Genomic DNA, 19,732 nt, shown 5'->3' on the forward strand with positions numbered 1-19,732 from the left:
GGGAGAGCAGGAAATTAATAAATGAGTAATTGATGCCATAAAATGTCAGGTGACAGAGGCTATGCAGGAAGAGGAATGAGACGGGGTGGTCAGGGAAAGCCTCTGTGAGGAGGTAGCATTTGGGCAGTGCCCTGAAGGAGGTGACGGAGCCCTCTCAGGAGGTATCGGGACAAATGTTCCAGACCAAAGGAACAGCCAGTCCAAAGGGCCTGGGGTGGGACCTGTGCCTGTGCCAGGCTCACCAGTGCAATGGGAGGCATCAGATTCTCCGAACAGCCCTGGGAGGTGCATACCACCATTGCCCCATTGCAGGGATGAGAAAACTGAGATGCAGAGCCTATTTAGAATCTTTCCTCGTCTGCTTTGCAACAGTCGCATAAATGTGTTTGGTTGGGGGTGTCAGGAAATATATGATGTGTATCACATCATCTTTCTTTTTTTGGGGAGGGGGAATGGACTCTTGCTCTGTTGCCTGGACTGGAGTGCAGTGGCTCGATCTTGGCTCACTGCAACCTCCGCCTCCCGGGTTCACGGAATTCTCCTGCCTCAGCCTCCCAAGTAGCTGGGATTACAGGCATGCACCACCACACCCGGCTAAGTTTTTTTTTTTGTTTTTTGTTTTGTTTTTTTTTTTTTTTGGTCTTTTTTTGCATTTTTAGTAGAAACAGGGTTTCACCATGTTGGCCAGGCTGGTCTCGAACTCCTGACCTCAGGTGATCCACCCACCTCGTCCTCCCAAAGTGCTGGGATTACAGGTGTGAGCCACTGCACCTGGCCCCATCTTTCTAAAACTGGGAAAATTCTGAGTTCTGGAACCATCTGCCCAGGGATTTGGGGTCAGAGATGGTGGGCCTGTCTGATCCTAGTCTTTGCCATGGTTATGATTGTGGCATCCCTGCCTGTCTTCTATCACGTGCCTCAGCCTGTTTTTCTTTTCCTTTGCCAGGCTGCAAGCACCTGATATCAGACTAACAAGAGCACAGCATTTCATGGTCTAAAGACACTACATTAGGGTGAAATTTTGTTCTTCTATCTTCCCCCCTTGCACGGAGAGGACCCTCATTCCTACCCCCACCCTCGCCTCACTGTACCAGGCACAGGCAGAGCCCAGGTGCTGCCTCTGCTTGTCTGCAGTTGCCGACGAGGCCTGCGCTGTGCATTCGGCAAGTCTGGAGAATTGAAGACCCAGGCCCTTGGCCATATCACCGCAATGCAGGCCCAGAGGTGGCAGGCGGGAGCTCATCGATGAATCTGCCAGTGTCAGTCCCAGAGTGGACCCCAGAGGTGTTCAGGCGTGGACTCGCACTATCTGACATTTCCATCGATGGCCTGCATGAGGAAAGAACGGTGAGCATCCTCTTTCCTTCTCAAGCTGGGGGTGGAGGGTGTGAGCCAGCTCACCGAGAGGAAGCCAGTTACAGAATCAGAATGACTCAGGCTGGGCTCTGTCTGTGGTGCGTGTCTGCAGTCCCAGCTGCTCTGGAGGCTGAGGCAGGAGAACTGCTTTAGTCCAGGAGTTCGAGGCTGCAGTGTGCTATGATCATGCCTGTAAGTAGCCACTGCACTCCAGCCCGGGTAACACAGCGAGACCTCGCTTCTAAAAAACAAAAACAAAATGACTCACTGTAAGGGTGGGGTGGCCAGAAATCAGGGACTGGGTAGAAAAATTACGGAGCAGCAGCCTCCTCCCAGCCTTCCTGCCTCCAAGTTTGCCCATCTAATCCATCTTACAGAGCTTCCAGCTTAATCGTTCCAATTAATCCTCCTTCCTGAGCTAGCAAACCTTCGATGTTGCTCCTACTTGCTTCCAAAGGTAGTTCAGTGCCTGGCCGCACTGTCTCTCCAGGGTGTCCTCCTCCCGGAGCACACCAGGCTGCCCACCGGTTGAAAGCTTTTGTCTGGCCGGGTGCAGTGGCTCACGCCTGTAATCCCAGCACTTTGGGAGGCCAAGGCTGACAATCACCCGAGGTCAGGAGTTTGACACCAACTTGGCCAACATAGTGAAACTCCGTCTCTACTTAAAATACAAAAATTGGCCAGGCGTGGTGGCTCACGCCTGTAATCCCAGCACTTTGGGAGGCCGAGGCAGGCAGATCACGAGGTCAGGAGATCGAGACCATCCTGGCTAACACAGTGAAACCCCGTCTCTACTAAAAAAATACAAAAAATTAGCCGAGTGTGGTGGCGGGCGCCTATAGTTCCAGCTACTTGGGAGGCTGAGGCAGGAGAATGGCGTGAACATGGGAGGCGGAGCTTGCAGTGAGCCAAGATCAGGCCACTGCACTCCAGCCTGGGCGACAGAGCAAGACTCCGTCTCAAAAAAAGAAAAAAAAAAACTAACAGGGCCTGGTGGCACACACGTCTATAATCCCAGCTATTTGGGAGGCTGAGGCAGGAGAATCGCTTGAACCTGGGAGGAGGAGGTTGCAGTGAGCCGAGATCACGCCACTGAACTCCAGCCTGGCGACAGAGCAAGACTCCGTCTGGAAAAAAAAAGAAAAGAAAGCCTTTGTCCATGCTGTTCTCTGTGTCTGGAACAGCATCACACTTGCAGGCCAGATCCACATCAGAGGAGACTCTGTTTTTACAACTCTTGAGGGCCTCTCCAGTCCTCCGGCCCCACTCCATTCCACATCCTCACAGTCTACACAGCCCCACTTGCCTGGACTCTCAGAGCAGTCTCCCAGTAGGCCTCCCTGCCTGGGGATAAGTCCCAGCTCTCAACCTGGCACTCAACGGCCTTCCTGATCAGCTGGGCTCCAGCCCTGTGATTCCCACCCACTGTTTGACCTGACACAGCTGCTTAAGTTTCTCTAGTTCTTCTAGATTACCCTGTTCTCTCACTTCAAGACCTTCTTATGTGTGGATTTCCTCTTCCTGGAACACTTCTCTCCCCTCTTGGCCCGCCTAACTTTTACTCATCTGTCAGGAAGTCATGTTGATTCCACCTCCTCTAGGAAGCCCTCTTGGATTTAGGGTCCCTCCTGTTGGCTCCCAGAGGTCCCATATCCCTTGCATCATCACAATTCCTCCTCCAGATTGAAGCTGGCTGCTTTGCCAGTCTCCTCTAGGCCATGGTCTCCTGAGGACAGAGCCGTACCCACATTGGCCTCTATCTCCCCCAGCTTGATCAGGGCAGGAGGTGCCCAAGAAAGCCCAGAAGGAAGGAGTGGGAAATGGTCCCACACGTGTATTAAGCTCCCACTCCATGGTGAGTCCAGTCCAGTAGCCTGGATTGCTCAGCCTTTCGGACATGGAGTTAGGTCACCATCTGGTCACAGCCTGCAGCCCCAGGCTCTTCTCTTTTCATCTATCTAGTGGGCATAACCCTGGATCTTAACAGCCTTGTGAGATGCAAGGAAACACTAGACGCCAAGGGCTCATCCCAGTCCCGGGTAGATGATTTTAAGTATTTCGAGTTCCTATCATCAGTCGTTATTGGAGCTCTGGAGTCAACCTCTGTGGCTTCAAATCTTGGCTTCTCCTCTCCTGGCTGGGTGACTTTGGGCAAGTTACTTAACCCCTCTGTGTCTCAGTTTCCTCATCTGTAAAACGGAACTAATCATAAGCTTATTCTGTCTCTCAGGGTCCTGGAGAGGATGACATCAATTGATACGCATGTAGAGTTTGCACAGCGCTTGATGCAAGGAAAGGGCCGGGCAAATGCTGGCTGTGGTTGTTGTTATATCAGGGTCACCCCGAGCATCTGATGCCAGTGAAGAGGCTCTGGCTTCTGGGGAAACTTCCAGAGCTGCAGATCTGAGCCGGGCAGGAGGAACTCTTAGACCTTGTGAAGCCTGAATTCCTGTCCCCTGAAGCTCTTAAAACCATTCCATTCATGTCTGCTGGTCAGTGTCACCAGGAAGTGCTTCCTTCTATCTGTCCTAAGTCTTTTCTGCGTTGATTTCTCTGGGTTTCCTTCCAGGTCAGATAGGAAGATGAGGGAAGGAGCCTTAAGGCTGTTTCAACTATCAATCCCAGAACTTCCCAGATCAGGCCGGAAGCCAGCAATGTGAGTCTCTGGCTCCTGGCGGGGCCAAGAGCTGGGAGGGGAGGGTTTGCCTGGCTCAGCCTCCTTCGAAGGTCTCCCAGCCACAGCCAGATGCAAAACCACCTTTGTTCCCTGAATTTCAGGCTGTGGGAGGGAATGGGGCCAGTGCCTGGGGTGCGGCTGGGGAGGGAGGAAGAGATGCAAGGATTGAAAATTCGAGGGAGGCCTAGAGCAGGAGGGAGGCAGGACAGGGCACCCTGGGCAGCCAGAGAGGGGCAGGGGTGTGGGAAACGGAGGGCGCAGAGCAGGGGCCAGCAGGGCTGGGAATAGGAGCCTCGGGGAGGCCGGCGAGGCGCGGAGAGGGAGGCCTCATACCAGACACTGTCTAGACGCAGCAATTATTGTCAGCTCGGAACACCCAGGCTCTGCCGGTTCAGCTGAAAGGGAGCTTAACAAAGAAGCAAGGGAGGAAGAAAGCAGGGAGAAAAGCCGGCTCCTGGCCTGTCGGGTTCTTTCTCTGCCTTGGCCACCCCTCTTTGTGTTCCACCAGCCCTGCGGGGGGGACCCCAATGTGAAAGCACAGCTCAGAGATGCCTAATGGGGACATGGCTCCTCCTGGACCCAGGGGGCTTGGCCAGGATCACTGTGTGGGTTTTTGGGAGGGAGAGGAGGGTGCTCTGGGCTGCTTCCTGCACGTGTATTTCTTTATATGGAGGCAGTGAGAACCGAATTCCCAGGGAGACAGCAGGCCCGAGAGTTTGAATTGCGATTCCCCCACCTTCCTGCTGTATATATAGCTCTGGGCCGACTACAGATTTCTCTGAGCCTTGGTCTTCTCGTCTGCAAAACAGGAAAAAGAACACTGCCTGGGCCAGGCGCGGTGGCTCACGCCTGTAATCCCAGTACTTTGGGAGGCTGAGACAGGTGGATCACTTGACGTCAGGAGTTTGAGACCAGCCTGGACAACACAGTGAAACCCTATCTCTAATAAAAATACAAAAAATCGGCTGGGCACGGTGGCTCACGCCTGTAATCCCAGCACTTTGGGTGACCGAGTCAGGCAAATCACCTGAAGTCGGGAGTTCGAGACCAGCCTGACCAACACGGAGAAACCACGTCTCTACTAAAAATACAGAATTAGCCGGGCGTGGTGGCACATGCCTGTAATTCCAGCTACTTGGGAGGCTGAGGCAGGAGAATCGCTCGAACCTGGAAGGCAGAGGTTACGGTGAGTTGAGATGGCGCCATTGCACTCTACCCTGGGCAACAAGAGCGAAACTCCATCTCAAAAAAAGAAAAAAAAATTAGCTGGGCATGGTGGCGTGCACCTGTAAACCCAGTCACTTGGGAGGTTGAGGCATTAGAATGGCTTGAACCTGGGAGGCGGAGGTTGCAGTGAGCTGAGATTGCGTCATTGCACTCCAGCCTGGGTGACGGAGCAAGACTCTGTCTCAAATAAATAAATAAATAAAAGCACTGGCCCACGGTTAGATCGTGGTAAGTCTAATTATCTTCCATCTTGGAGGACTCATGCCCTTATACTGCTGGGGACATTTCGGGGCCCCAAGGGACCCAGGACAGGCTACTTCCTTAACTAAGGGGCTTACTTCCATTGTTTCTCTGCCCCTGAGGACAGAGGAACCATTATTATCATCCCCATTTTGCAGGTGAAGAAACTGAGGCAGACAGAGGCCAAAGACACTTGCCAGTCAGCAACGGGTTTGGATTCAGGTTTGTCCCTTAACTGTGACTTTCTGTTGCACTGCTGGGGGTGGGAATGCCATCGTCTTGTGTGGTCCGGGAGTCGCAGGTAGGTTCGGAGCCACGGAGGATCGGAGCCCCTTGTCCTCTATGTGTGGATTCAGTACTTCCTTTTTTTCTCTTTGCTTCCATCCCAGGGAGAGTCCTTCCTGTGCTGGATGGGACCTTCCAGGTCCTAAGTTTTTGTGGCTGCAGAGTCAGCTCAGAGCCATTGGGCCAAACTCAACAGACCCACAGACAAACTGTGGCACATGCTCTCAGGCTCAGGGCTGCTGCGTGGCCTTTTTCTCTCTCCTCCTCTCCCTGGCATTTTTTGCAATTTCTGGGACTTTGGGTTCCTCTCTGGCATCCACTTTCTCTGGGCCTCCCAGGGTCTCTGTGACTGTCTAGACCTTCATCCTCCTCCCACAGCCCAGGCCACTACCCTAGCCACTGTCTGAAACTGACCTCGGCTGAGCCACTAATCCTGGTATTATAGGCAGCTCCAAGCTCAGGAACCCCAAGCTCCATCCTGTGAGAGGACAGACAGGTCCTGGACGCTGCACGGGTGGCCCTGGATGCTGCCTTCCAGTCACTGGACTCCTTGGGAAGGGGCTCAGATGCTGCTCCAGGGTTCCAGAGTGACCAGGGTTGAGGGTGGATTTTCAGAGCAGCAGCCTAGGCCCTCCTCCATCCATCATTTCCTGGTCTGGCCTGGCTGGGCCATTCCCTGATCCTGGAGAGGTTGGAGGTGTCCTAGGGTTGTGCCTCAAGTGGAGGGCAGGGCACTTAGTGCAAAGGACACTTAGTCTCACACACACTCACTCACAGTCACTTATACACTCATGCACACTCACATATACACTCACACATTCACACTCACACACATACACACTCTCACACACATACACTCACACACACATTCATATACACACTCATACACACACACTCTCATACTCACTCTCATACTCTTACACTCACTCTCACACACACATGCTGTCCCAGAGCTAGGGCCCTGCCACCTGTCCCAGTGACACTCCCCCCCACCAGCCTGGGTCCCCGGCTGCTGGGCACCATGACTGTGTCTAGAGCTGAAAGCTCCCTTCCCCTCCCCCGCTCCCACACGCCCGCAGCTGACCACTGCCTGCAGATCCAGGGCAGACTCATCTGTTTGCATCAGAGGCCCACCTCTCTGGAAGATTCTGGCATGTCCCACCATGCTACATGTGGTTCTCTTTGCCTGTCTCCTCTCTGTGCCTTTGCTCAAGCTGTTCCTCCCTCTGGCACACTGTTCCTGGCTGCCCCCACCATGTCCCAAAACAAATGCCTGGTCTCCCATGAACCTGCTCCCCCATGCTGTCCTCTGCCTCGGGGACAGCACCAGCATCCACCCACTGCACATGCCAGGGCACAAGGAGCCTCCCCAACCCCTCCTTGGCCTCCTTTACCCTCTAGCCATGCCACACCATGCCCTGTCCCCTGTACCTCCCACACTGTCTCAGCCGGCTGCCACCATCTCCCCTGGATCTCAGTGCGACACTCCCAACTGGCTTCTGTGTCCACTCTTGTCTCTACTATTCTGAGTAAGCTTTGGCGATCTAGTCTCTTTTCTCTATAAAACCCTTCCCAAGCTTCCGGCCACCATAAGACAAGGGCTGGTCTCAGGCCAAATGTCCCCCTCCCTGCCTCTGGTCATACTGATCCCCTCTCAAGCTCTTAGGTCTGTGGCCTGGGGGTCCCCATCCAGACCACCCCTGTCCCTTTCGCCTCCACCAGTCTCTCCTCCCCTCATCAGCCACCCTGGTCCTCAGGCACCCTCTTCGAGGAGGTCTTCCGCGACCTCTGCGGAGGCCAGGCCCAGGGGACCGGCGCTCCCTGCCCGCTACCCCCTTGTCATTCTTTAATGCCTTATTCATCACGATTTGTGCAGCTACCATCTCTCCTGCAGGACTGCTCTGTGGGGGCCTGACTGTGGCTGTCTTGTTTGTGACTGTGCCCCCAGCACCCTTGTGGGGCCCTCTGTGGGTTTGGTTTTCAGCCTGGCTCCACCCAGAGGCAGGAAAAAGGGAGCCCCAGTCCCTCCCACCCTCTCCTCCAGGAAACCCTCCCTGAAGAGACCCTGGGGTATCAGGGGAGGCCTCCTTGCCCCTCCCCTAGGGCTCCCAAGCCCTGTGTCCCAGTGGTCACCCCAAGGGCAAGGACATATTGGCTGGAGAGCCCCCAGGACAGGGCTGCAGCTGCCTTGTGCCTTCCACTCCCCCAAGCCCAGTGCCCCTGGGGCCTGGTTGATGAGGCTGGAGGGCTGCTCTCAGCTGGGGCACCAGGAGGCCAGGATGGAGCCCCACAGAGCCCCAGGGGTACGGGAAAGGTGGCAGTGCCCGCTCGGCATCCATTCCTCCTCCCCAAGCCCTGCCAGCTGGCTTCTCCAGCTCCAACTGGGCTCTGCCTTTCTCTCTCCCTCCATCACCCCGCTGGCTCCCCTCCTTCTCCCCTCCTCTCCTGCTCTCTTTCCCGTTCCCTCCCCTCTCCCCATTCCCCTTCCCGGACCTCCCCCGCCCCCACTTCTCTCCTCTCCTCTCCTCTCTTTTCCTCTCCTCTTTTCTCTGAGTCCTTCTCCCTCGCCTCCTTCCTTTCTTCTTCCTGGGTTAAAAATAATCAACTTTCTGGGAAGCAGCAGCTCCTGCTGAGCCGCCCTCCCCACACTCGGGAGCCCCTGAGAATAGCTTTCTGCGGTTCTCCACTCGAGCCCCTCCCCTCCCCTCGCCGCCTCCCCGCGAGCTGACTAATAAGCCCGGCCGCGCGGTGCCAGCTCGGCTGGAAAGGCGTTAACCGCTTCGTGCCCGGACCGCGCGAACGGGGCGGACGGGCTCTCTGCAGGCCCGCGGGGAGGGGTGGCGGGAGCAGGCGGCCCCGGGACACGGCTCAGGACGAAGCCCTGAGCCGCACGCGGCAGGCCCTCGATTCTTACTGGCGGTGGGATGAATGTTGACCTCTGACCGCCGCGCCGGCAGGTCCTGCTGCTGGTGCAGCTAGCAGAGCTTGGTGGCATCGGTGGGCGCGCCAGGTGCGATACCCAGGGGATGGGTCCGGGCCACATGGAGGGCGTGGCTGGGCCGGTGAGGCTCCTTCCCTGTGGCCCGGGGGACTTCTAGGTCCCTGGCACTGGGCACTGCCTGAGGGGAGCCGGGGCTGGGACCGTTCAAGTTCGGGCCAAGGGCAAGGAAGGGCTGAAAACTGTCCTGGGATCCAAGGACGTCCACAGCTGGTAGGGTCTTTAGCGATCACCCACTCTCCTTGCAGAAAGGGAAACTGAGGCCCAGAAGGTGTGACTGAGGCCGGGACGTCTCTCGGTTCCTGTCCCAGACTAAGGGATGCCCGCGGCCCTGGAGCCGAGACTTTCAGTTCGGGCGTTTCTGCAGGGGTAAGGTTGGGGGAGGGGCGGGGTACATCAAGGTCAAAGGTGAGAAGTAGGTGGGGAGAGAAGAAGCGCGGAGCTCTGCGGGGTCCCCGCCAGTCCCGCCCACTCCGCGTGGTCTCGGCATTACCTCATCGCGGCGAGCTCTCATTGGCTAGTTCCCCCCTTGAAGGACGGCCCAATGCGGCGGAGCCCCTTAACCCTTTCCGCCCTGCGGACTCTGCCCTGGCCATGCCACCTGCCTCCGCGGCCCCCAAGCGGCTTTCAGGCGCTGGAGGGCCACGGAGAACAGGGAAAGGTAATGTGGGAGCCGTCTCGAGGCCAGAGAGTACAGTGGTTAGAGCACAGGTCAGACAACTACGTCTTGGGCCCCTGGCCTGCGGCCGGCTGTGTGACCTTGGGGACTGGCTTCACCTCGCTGAGCCTCCGCTAGTTTGCTTAGCTGTAAACAGAGGTGAATGATGTAACTCCTGCCCTTCCCAATCCTTCCCGGTGTACTTGCCAAGTGCCAGGCACACGTGGCCTCTGCGTTCCATTCCACCTTGTCTCCTCACTGCAAGAGGTACAGTTGTTGTTATGGGTTTTCCGAGGAGGAAACAGGGCTCAAAGCAGCAAAGCTGCCTCCCAAGGTCACCCATCAAGAAAGTCACAGAGCTGAGATTTGATCCCGAGTTTCAAGTTCTGAGCTGTACTCCTCCCCAGGGCAAGATTCTGCTTCTGCTGGGAGGCACTGCTTCTAGGAGCTCTCCATCTCTCGAAGGAGGGACAGGACTCATACCCAGCTGGTCAGCTGGTGACACATGCCACTGTGGCCAAATAAAACCAGTGACAAGCTGGAAAGCCCAGGACCTCCAGGGACAAGGGACAGGAAGAAGGGTGAGGGCAGGGAGGGCTGGAGTTGAACCCTCTAACGGGGAGGCAGGAGGACCCTCAGACAAAGGCAGGGGGCTGGACTGAGTCCTGTGAGGGTGCACGGGGTAGGAAGCTCTGAAGAAGCCTGCAGGATCCCCTGAGAGTCAGCCTGCTGGTTAGGGGTCAGCCCAGGGAGGCGGCTTCTCTCTGGGCCGCACCAGGGGTCAGCCTGGGGCAGGAGTGCAAGCTGAGGCCCACATACCTCATGTCTAGGTATTTACAAGTTATAAATCAAGCTAACAAACTGCTAAATAAAATATGTTCTGTTGCCTGGTACGGCGGCTCATGCCTGTAATCCCATCACTTTGGGAGGCCGAGGTGGGCAAATCACCTGAGGTCGGGAGTTCGAGACCAGCCTGACCAAAATGGAGAAACCCCGTCTCTACTAAAAATACAAAATTAGCCGAGTGTGGTGGTGCATGCCTGTAATCCCAGCTACTCGGGAGGCTGAGGCAGGAGAATCGCTTGAACCAGGGAGGTGGAGGTTGCAGTGAGCCAAGATCGCACCACTTCACTCCGGCCTGGGCAACAAAAGCGAAACTCCGTCTCGAAAAAAAAATGTTCTGTCCTCCTTCCTTGACAAATACACCTTCATAAGGACAAACACACCTGGAAGGCTGGGTTTGTGTTTAGAATTATCAGGCTCCTCGGAGACCGGAGACTGCAGGAGGAGCTGTAGCAGGTGGGAGGGTGGGGGTGGGGAGCCAGCCTCAGTCTCTGGCCTCTCCAGCTTCACACTCTTCTTTCCTTTTTGCCCCAGGTTCTTTTCTTTTCCCTGAGGGGCTGTGCATGCTCAGGTGTAGGCACTCCAGGCTGTAAGCACATGTTCTGTCCACACCCCCTGCCAACAGCCACCTCCTGGTCACTCCTGGGGCTTAAGGGTGCCCAAACGGGTGGCTCAGACAACCCTCAGGAGAATGCACCCAGGACGCAGGCTGAGGTCATTGAACAGGGAACTCCAGGGCCCCAGATGCCAGATCATGGTCAAGGGGCCCATGGCTCCAGCTGGAAATGTCTCCCTGGTCCAGGAGTGCTGCTCTCGAAAGCACAGGGCTCAAGTCTGTGGGCCGAGGGCCCCCGGGTGCTGCAGCAGCTGGGGTGGTCAGAGCTGGACATGGGGTCTCCCTCCCTCCTTGAGCTTGCTCTTGACCGTCACCTGCAGCCACGTACCCCCGCCCCAGTCAGATCCCCCACGCCCCAGTCAAATGCCAACCCTGGGGAGCTTCCCACTTCAATGAGTCAGCTCCCTTTACCCTGTCCCCACTGCCCCCCACCCTTATCCCCCTTATCCGGCTGCTCCACGCCCTGCCTGCTCCCTGGGCTCCTAGCCCCAACTATCTGCCTACCCCCCCACCCCGCTCTGCCACCCTAACCTCCTATCTGCCCTCCTCAGGTCAGCCAGTCAGATCTTTCTAAAATGCAAAAATGCAGGCTTTGAGTTTCCTTCCCTGTCTAACCAGCGCTGGTTCCCGGGCTGTCTACATATCATTCTCCAGGCTCTGGATGTCCCTCCTCTCTTCCCTTCTCTCCTTGGGTTCTGAGCTCTAGCCATTTGGGCCTTCTCTCCAATTCAGTTTTGTGTCATTTCTGCCTCATGGTCTTCATGCGTACTACCCCCTCTACCTGGAACCATGTTTTCTGCTCTTGTCCCTGGCTCCCCAGACCAGCAGAAACCACATGGTGATGAGCACATGGAGTTGTCAGTTTCCAGTGTGTTTCCTACCTGGCCTGTAGGCAACAGGAGGGCAGGTTGGGTCAGTGCTGTTCGCTGCTCCATCTTCAGTGCCTGGCACAGAACAGATGTCACTGAAGTTTCATGAGTCACATGCACCTGCACTGGGCTTGAAATCAAGAGACCATGGCAGCTAATGTCTATTGTATGCTCACTGTGTCCCGGGCTCTGCTTTTAAGCATATCATATGTATTAGTTCACTTATTTCTCACAACAGACTTAGAAATAGGAATGATTACTATCTCCACTCTACAGAATGAGGACACTAAGGCACAGAGAAGTTCAGAGACTTAGACTCACAGCTGCCCAGTGACAGACCCCGATTTGAACCCAGGCCATGGAGTTCCAATGCTGAACCACGTCTTCCCGTCTAGCCCCAGCTGGGCCAAGGCCTTGCTGTGGGTCCCTGGACACCAGTGTCTCCACTTCTCTGAGCTGCAGCTTTTCTTTTCTTTTTTCTTTTTTTTTTTAGACAGAGTTTCACTCTTTTTGTCCAGGCTGGAGTGCAATGGCGTGATCTTGGCTCACTGCAACCTTTGCCTCCTGGGTTCAAGTAATTCTCCTGCCTCAGCCTCCTGAGTAGCTGGGATTACAGGCATGTGCCACCACACCTGGCTAATTTTGTATTTTTTAGTAGAGACGGGGTTTCTCCATGTTGGCCAGGCTGGTCTCGAACTCCCGACCTCAGGTGATCCGCCTGCCTTGGCCTCCCAAAGTGCTGGGATTACAGGCGTGAGCCACTGTGTCTGGCTCTGAGCTGCAGCTTTTCTGTGTGTGCAGTGGGGGGTTGGCCACAGTGGTGATCCCTGAGGTCCCTTCCAGCTCTGACAGCCTGGCAGCTCCTCTGATGATCCATCCTTCAGGGAGCCAAGGACTCCCTGTAGAGGTCCTGCAGGGATGCCCAAGAGTTGGGTGGCTGGGAAATAGCTTGCCATGATTTAGGCTGCAGACCTGAGTACCTGGCCAGGGACCCAGTTGTCCCCAGCAGTCTTGTCATCGTGACCCGCCTTCTTCTCGTAGGAACCCAGGCCGGGCTAGGTAAATGAACTGAGCTAAACTGCCAGGTGCTGGGGTTCAGGCAGAGACTGGAAGCTAGAAGTTGAGGAGGCCGAGTACTGCAGTTGGGTTGGGGGACAGTACTTGGGGCAGGGTTGAGCTTGGGTCCCCACACCAAGAGCTTCACAGTCATCTCACGGACCCTTCAGCGACAGTCCTGAGGGCTGTCCATTTTTTAGAAGAGGACATGACAGGGAGGCATGGGGGGACAGTGACCTGGCCGAGGTCACACAGCAAGGAGTCTAGATTTGGCTCTTAACCACTCTGCCCCCAGCCTTGGGCAAAGGTGTTCAGTGTAGATGGGAGAGTAAACAGAGAAGTTCTAGAAGGGGTCAGGCTCAGTGGCTCACACCTGTAATCCCAGCACTGTGGGAGGCCGAGGCGGGTGGATCACCTGAGGTCGGGAGTTCGACACCAGCCTGGCCAACATGGTGAAACCCCGTCTCTACTAAAAATACAAAAATTAGCCAGGCGTGGTGGTGTGTGCCTGTAATCCCAGCTACTCGGGAGACTGAGGCAGGAGAATTACTTGAACCCAGGAGGTGGAGGTTGCCGTGAGCCGAGGTCGTGCCACTGCGCTCCAGCCTGGGCTATAGAACAAGACTCCGTCTTGGGGAAAAAAAAAAAAAAAGTTCTGGAAGAAACTCTGAGACATGCATATGGCTTCCATGTGTTTATACCCATGAGCATGGGTACTCCCTTGCTCCCCATCCCAGCACCTCTCCTTGCCCACCTCTGTTTCACTGCCTTTGTTTATTCGCCTGTGGTCACTGTGGACTCTGCTAGACCCTAAGCCTGTGAGGGCAGTGGCTGTCTTCCTGTTCCCTGCACACCAGCACGTGACTCAAGCACAGGCAGGAGGAAGGCGGATGGAAACACAGGCACAGCCCGTGGCTGTTCCACCGTGTCCAGTCCCTTCCCTACTCGGGCCTCTGTTTCTCATCTCTGCATATGTGGTAAAGTGCCTCATCTTTAGTCTGGGCTCAGGTGAGCCGCTGGGTTCCTGCTGGGCCATGGGAAGGGTTCCAACACCCAAAGGGCAGGGAGGATGAGGGCAGGCGGCTCAGCTGCCCTCCCTCCATCCCAGGGCCTGCCACCTCCCCTCTGTCTTCTCCTGATTCTGGTCACCCACCAGGAGGGGCTCAATGTCCTGCTCAGCAAGTTCCCTTAACAGGCTGGGCAGCCAGCGGGGGGTGCTCTGCTGGACTGGAGGAGCCGATGTGAGCCCAGGCCACCCATGGAGGCTCCCCCTGAAGAGAGGGAACAGACAACCCAGCCACTTGTCAGGAACCCGGACCAAATACCCCACCCCCAAGGCTCGGCACTAAGTGTCCCAGGGGCCTGATTTGCAGGAAGGGCAGCAGGATGCTCACTTGGGGGCGGAACACTCACCTGAGGGAGGAACTGTACCTGCTCAGACTTGGGTTACCCACAAACTCAGCCCAGCAGGAGTCTGCTGGCCGCACTAACAATGTCCACTGTGACACTGCTGAGATTCTGCAAGGTGCTTTCAGTGTTAGCCCATTTTACAGAGAAGAAAGTTGAGGCTCCAGACAGACATGAGCTTAAGCCTCTGGCCCAGTTCAAGTTACCAACCATTCCAGAGGCCAGGGCCTGGGGCTGGGTATGTGGCACCCTAAAGCCCAGGTGAGGGTGACCTGAGGGTGGAAGTCTGGGCCTGGAGAGGCAATAGAGGGAGTGAGGATGGCTCCTGCCAGAAACAGGGGAGGGGTGTTTGAGACCTTGAAGGAGGTGGGACTGTGACAGTGGTGACTGTGGGAGGGGTCCGGGTCCAAGCAATAACTGGGAGAGACTTGGTGCAGGGCCCTGAGCTGAAAGGGAGGAAAATGGAGATGGATTGGTCCCTGCCCTCAATGGGGGGTAAATGCCAAGGCTGGGGGCAGGAGCCCAGAGGAGGGCACCAGGCCAGCCCAGACATGAGCTCTGTGGTGTGCGTGTGTTTACTGTGTGGCCAGAGGACGTGAGGAGTGTGTCGAATGGTCTGTGTGATGTTGTGGTGGGGGGATAAGTGTATCAGCATATGGAGTGTGAGTGTGTGTCTGTGCGTGCATGCATGCACGCTAGAGCATGCACTTTTGTGCCTGTGATCTGTGTCATGCAGTGTGTCCGTGCCTGTGTGGGATGTGGTCCCTGTGATGTGGAGAGTGTATGCTGGTGTGTGTGTGTGTTGTGGGGTGGTGCTAACTGGGACACTCTCCAGGGGAAGAGCCTAGCTCGGATGGAGGTGGAGGAGTTAACCAGGAAAACGGGAGAGGAACCAGCACGTGCAAAGGCCTGGAGGCATGAAGAGGGAGCCTGCAGCACTGGAGGACTTGAAAGTGGTCCAGTGAGGCTGGGGACAGGGAGCGAGAGGCAGGGCCTGGGAGGGATAGGGCAGGCCTTCCTCCACCAGTTTGAGTTCCATTAGCTTGAGGGTGTGTACAGCCAAGAGGGATGGAGGGGCTGAGAGGAGGCCAAGCCACCACTGACCAGGTGGAGGGGTGGGGGGTGAGCCTGGACCGGGCAGGTGCTGGGTGGAGGTGGGGGAGTGAGAGCCAGAGCTTTCAACCAAGCCTCTGGGAGGCTGCAGGGCCTGGGATCCCAGACCCGAGCCTGATCCCTGCTCAGCTCAAGAGCTGTTGCCGGAAGGTTCTTAGTTTCCCCTCAGTAAACTGGGGCTCAGGAGATTTCTGGAGCACTTGCTCTGTATAACTGGGCAAGGGCTGGGCAGGCATTTCCAGCATGAACACGTCTTCCCAGGCCCACTGGCTGGAGGGCACCGAGGGGTGAGGGTGACCTGAGGGTGAAGTCTGGGCCTGGAGAGGCCATAGAGGGAGTGAGGACAGCTCCTGCCAGAAACAGGGGAGGGGTGTTTGAGACCTTGAAGGGTGGGACCGTGACGGTGGTGACCGTGGAAGGGGTCCGGGTTCGGGTCCCACGGGGGGTCAGAGGAAAGGAGCTGGAAGCAGGAGCCAGAATTTGAACCCAGGTGGTCTGACTCCAAGAGGGCCCTCTCACCTGACTTCAACAGTGACCTTAGTGGCTTCAACAGTGACCCCAGTAGTGACAATAGTGACTCACCTGCCCCATGGGCTTGAAACTGCGATGGTTGTGCTCTCCTTTGACCCTGTATCCTGGGGGACTCCACACGGTCATTATATTGTTACTGCGCCTTTTTAGAGATGAGAAAACTGTGGCCAGAAGCAGAGTGGCCTGACCAGGGCTCCAGCCCCCCAGTCCTGCCACAGATGATGTGGGGCGGTTTTCTCAGCACAGGCTGGAAAGCTTTCTTAGGTAACACGTGGAAGGCAGCGTGTGACCCGGCAGAAAGGAACTGTAATTCCGGGTGGCTGTACGACCTTGGACAGTCCTTTTCCCATCTCTGGGCCTCGATTTACCCAACTGTACAATTCGCCCCGTGAGTCTAGGAAGATTCGCTGAGCGTCTGCCAACTGGCAGATGAGGAAACCGAAGTTCAGAGAGTTGAAAGCACAGAGTTGCCTCAGGTCAGGCGGCCGGCACAAGGTGGCGCCGGCTTCGAAGCCGGATTCCGAGGGCGAGCCCTGCCCTCGGCCCCCAGCGGTGTTGTCCTGCCCCCAGGGGGCAGCGGCGCGGGGCCGTTCCAGGCCCTGCCAGCCTGACGTCAGGCCCGGCCGGCGGGGCCTCGCTCTGCACAAACAGACGCCGCAGGCCAGCGTCGGGGCCGGGGGCGGCGATGACTCAGGGCCCCGAGACGGGCCGGGAAGCGGAAAGTTGTGTGCAGATGACATCAGCCGGCCGCGAGGGCGGGAGGGGGCCGGCTCCGGGAAACGGCGGCCTGGCGGGCGGCCCGGCCAGGGATAGGGCGCGGAGGGGCGGCCGCGGGGCGGGGGCGGGAACACCGGGACGGGGCGCTCGGAACCACGAAAAATGTCCCCCCCTCCCGCCCGCCCCGGACCCAGGCCCCGGAGCCCGGCCCCGCTTTTCGCCGGCGAGGAGCCGGCTCCACCCGCCTGCAAAGACGCCGCGCTCCCCCGCGCTCCGGAGGCAGCCGCATCCATCCTGCTGCGTGCCTGCATTTTAATTACCGCCGCATTAATATTCATGAGCCAGGACTCGAGGGGGACCGCGGGCTGTCATTTCCCTCGCCCGCCCTCCCCCCACCGCACCCCTCTTCCTGGGCTGAGTCTTGGGCTTTTTTCTTCCCGTTCCCAACCCCGCTCGCACCAACCGTTGGTGCTCAGCAGATTTCGGGGAGCGGGGTGGTGTGTGAGCATGAGTGTGAGCGAGTGTGAGTGGGGAGGGCGCAGGGTGGGGGCCGAGTGTGAGTCTGTGCCTACGTCTGTGTGCCTGTGCCTACGTGCCTATGCGTGCCTGTGTGACTGTCGGCAGTCCCAGGGCCGTGTGTGCACGTCTCTGATGTGTCTGTGGGGCTTGGAGAGGGGCCAAAGCCTGTCCAAGTTAGCAGGGCCTGACTGTACAAATGGGGAAACTAAGGCCTGGAGAGAGGCTGTGCCTTGTCCAAAGCCACCCCATAGGTCAGCAGCACAGGGGAGCGGGAGACCAGGGTCCTGCGTTTGGCAGGCTCTGCTCCCGGCTCTCCCGTGCTGTTGTTTGTAACAATGGCAGACAGGATGTGCTGAGCGGGCACCTCTTATGTGTCCTTCCCAGCAAACCTGTGCAGCACGTGGTCCTATCCGTGCCCCGTGCAGATGGGGAAACTGAGGCAACTGGTCCAGCCAATGAGGGGTGAACTGGAGCCCAGAAGTGTCTGAATCCTAAGTCCCTGGGTTTAACAGCCCCACTGTGGTGCCTCCAGGGGAATTGTGGAGTGTCCTCACTGGGGTGATCTGGGGGTACCTGGAAGCTCCTGGGTGCCCGGGCATCAGCGGGGATGTTTCCCCAGAACAGCCCACCTTCTGTTTCCCTCCCAAGTGAGTCATCGGATAGGGCTGCCTTCTTGTGGCTTTCCCAGTCCCCCTCCGTCCCCTCCCCATCCCTGAAGCCTCCCAGGGGCCACCCTGCACACCACACCTTGCTCCCTGGGCCTGAGGTCAGGCAATCATTCATTCATTCATCCAACAAATCCTTCAGTGCCAGTCACTGTGCTAGGCACTGGGGATTCTCTGCTTCCCACTCTGGTCATCTCTACCTGGCCTAGGCGCCTCCAGGCCCACAAGGGGGCTGTTCACCTCTGTGTGTGAATGCTCACTAGGGGTGGGGGACTAGGGGCACCTGTGCACAAAAGACAGCTCTCACCCAGCCTTGCCGCAGAGGTCTGGGGTGCCCACATTCGGTGGCCAGAAAGGGGCTGCGATCATCTTAGGGTTGACGGGGCGGTGGCCACACTAGGCAGCCTGAATCTTTGCTTCTCTCTCCTGCAACTTGTCCTCCTCTGGCCGCCAATCTAAATAACCCCAGAGGCTGGTCAGCCTGCCTTGCCCTGGGTTGAGCCAAGGCCATCCTCCCTCTCACGTCCAGCCGAGAATAGGCGGACTGTTCCCTCGTCTCTGCCCACACAGGGCTGGGCTGGAAGTCGTGTCCCAGCCATGTCCCCTGAGCCTTTTCTCCCCTCCCTTTGGGAGCTCCACAGGAACACAGAGAAGAGGACAGGGGTGCAGCCAGAGGACTTGGGAGAGGAAGCAATAATTTATTTACCTTCACCGGTTAAATAGGAGTTTGCCTAGGAGAGGCGGCCCAAGGACGGGGGACTAGCTCAGAGGCGCGCCCACCTGCAGCCCCCATTCTATAACAGGAACCAGAGCAGGCCAAAGGCAAGAGACCTGGGGAGACTGGGAGGACGGATTTTCTCCTAAAGGGCCTGAGGCAGTACAGCCTAGTGGTCCGGTCCGCACCCCTGGGTGGGTCCATCCTGGGTGAGAATCCCCCTCCCTCCTCACTGTGAGGGCCTCTATTTCCTGATCTGCAAAACTGGGAAAATAACTTTTTTTTTTTTCAGGTTTATATTCAGATCAAGAGACACTGCCCATACAGCACCTAGCACGGTGGCTGGGGCTCTTTCATAGGGTGATCTGTCCTCAAGGACATAGGGAGGCCTCTGGAATCACTGTCCCCATTTGGCCCAGAATGGGATTTAAGGATCAGTCTGTGTCCCACAGTCTAACCCATGGGGAGGAGTTTGGTAGGGACAGACTGCTGGGAGGAGGGGGAACAGCCTGAAACTGTCATGGGTCAGGCAAGGCTCAGGCTCTAGGTAAGAGAGGGATCTCAGAGGCCCCACGGCCCTGCCTGCTGGGCTCCGTGTAGACCTGCCAGATGGCCCATCACCCAAACAGCCAGAGCCGCAGTGAGAGGGGCAGCCTGGCCCGCCAGCTCCTGGCTCCCTTCTGCTGCCTGTGTCTCTTTGCCTCCTGGCTCCCCTCTGTCTTTTGAAAATGTCCTCCCTTCTTTTGTTAGAATAGTCATACCTGTACATGGCAAACACACACACACACACACACACACACACAAACACGAAACCTTTTTTTTTTTTTTAAAGGAAGCACTGTAAAAGTTCATGCAATACATCCTGACGCTGTCATTCCAGGTTTCGTGTACATTTCCAGGATATTTTTCTGCCTACAGAGCTGTCTTTGTAAAACTTCCATAGGATGACATCCACCTCTGCTCAAAGGCCTTCAATGGCTCCCCGTTTTCATAAAGCAAGGTAGCTTCCTCCAGACTTCGCAGCCTGGCCCAGGTTTGGCAACACCATTCTCCTTCCTCTCCCCATTACCCTCCCTGACGCTGGGCTGCGGGGCCTTCCTCAGAGCGTGGCCTCCTCTCCTGCCACCATGCCTTTGGCTTTGCTGTGCAGACCTCTGGGAATGGCCTGGTGCCTTCCACTGAGATTTCTCAAGACCAGCCTTTGCTGTCCCCCAGCCTCCGTGCCTCCTCCCCCAGATCT

At 57.0% G+C, this 19,732-nt stretch overlaps 2 protein-coding genes and 1 long non-coding RNA gene across 8 annotated transcripts in view; 1 reads left to right on the plus strand and 2 right to left on the minus strand.

Moving 5' to 3' along the window:
* The window catches only part of LOC114672715 (uncharacterized), an 85,412-nt gene that overhangs the window by 42,640 nt on the left and 23,040 nt on the right, over positions 1 to 19,732 (plus strand). Inside the window, exons 3-7 of one of the 3 annotated variants that reach the window (XR_013405490.1) lie at positions 947 to 1,347; positions 3,926 to 4,012; positions 4,843 to 5,219; positions 5,659 to 5,722; positions 9,032 to 10,334. This is a non-coding gene — a long non-coding RNA (uncharacterized LOC114672715). Of the gene's footprint in view, positions 1 to 946; positions 1,348 to 3,924; positions 4,013 to 4,842; positions 5,220 to 5,658; positions 5,723 to 9,031; positions 10,335 to 19,732 lie in introns of those variants that run through there. The other 2 variants (XR_013405491.1, XR_003723119.2) reach the window with 2 other exon arrangements.
* Positions 991 to 16,901, minus strand: LOC106993593 (uncharacterized). 4 transcript variants are annotated; one of them, XM_077967899.1, is made up of 3 exons: positions 15,928 to 16,901; positions 2,411 to 2,483; positions 991 to 1,597 (listed from the first exon to the last, which is right to left on the minus strand). In XM_077967899.1, exon 1 carries the CDS (start codon positions 16,884 to 16,886, stop codon positions 16,137 to 16,139), a length of 750 nt encoding a protein of 249 aa, XP_077824025.1. In that variant the 5' UTR covers positions 16,887 to 16,901; the 3' UTR covers positions 991 to 1,597; positions 2,411 to 2,483; positions 15,928 to 16,136. The 4 variants fall into 4 exon arrangements, with proteins under 4 accessions (XP_077824025.1, XP_077824026.1, XP_077824023.1 ...); XM_077967900.1 differs by having other exon boundaries at positions 2,342 to 2,483; XM_077967897.1 differs by lacking the exon at positions 2,411 to 2,483 and adding an exon at positions 11,782 to 11,899.
* Positions 14,284 to 14,887, minus strand: LOC106993592 (uncharacterized). The gene is given in 2 exon segments (XM_077967905.1): positions 14,284 to 14,511; positions 14,513 to 14,887. Coding segments are annotated over 2 exon segments (603 nt in total).

Source organism: Macaca mulatta, chromosome 15 (genome assembly GCF_049350105.2).
Source record: "Macaca mulatta isolate MMU2019108-1 chromosome 15, T2T-MMU8v2.0, whole genome shotgun sequence".
Lineage (NCBI taxonomy): Eukaryota > Metazoa > Chordata > Mammalia > Primates > Cercopithecidae > Macaca > Macaca mulatta.

What these genes read in the sequence shown, in the direction of transcription:
- LOC106993593 (XM_077967898.1), bottom strand. Translation starts at nt 16,886, where the DNA reads ATGGATGCGGCTGCCTCCGGAGCGCGGGGGAGCGCGGCGTCTTTGCAG.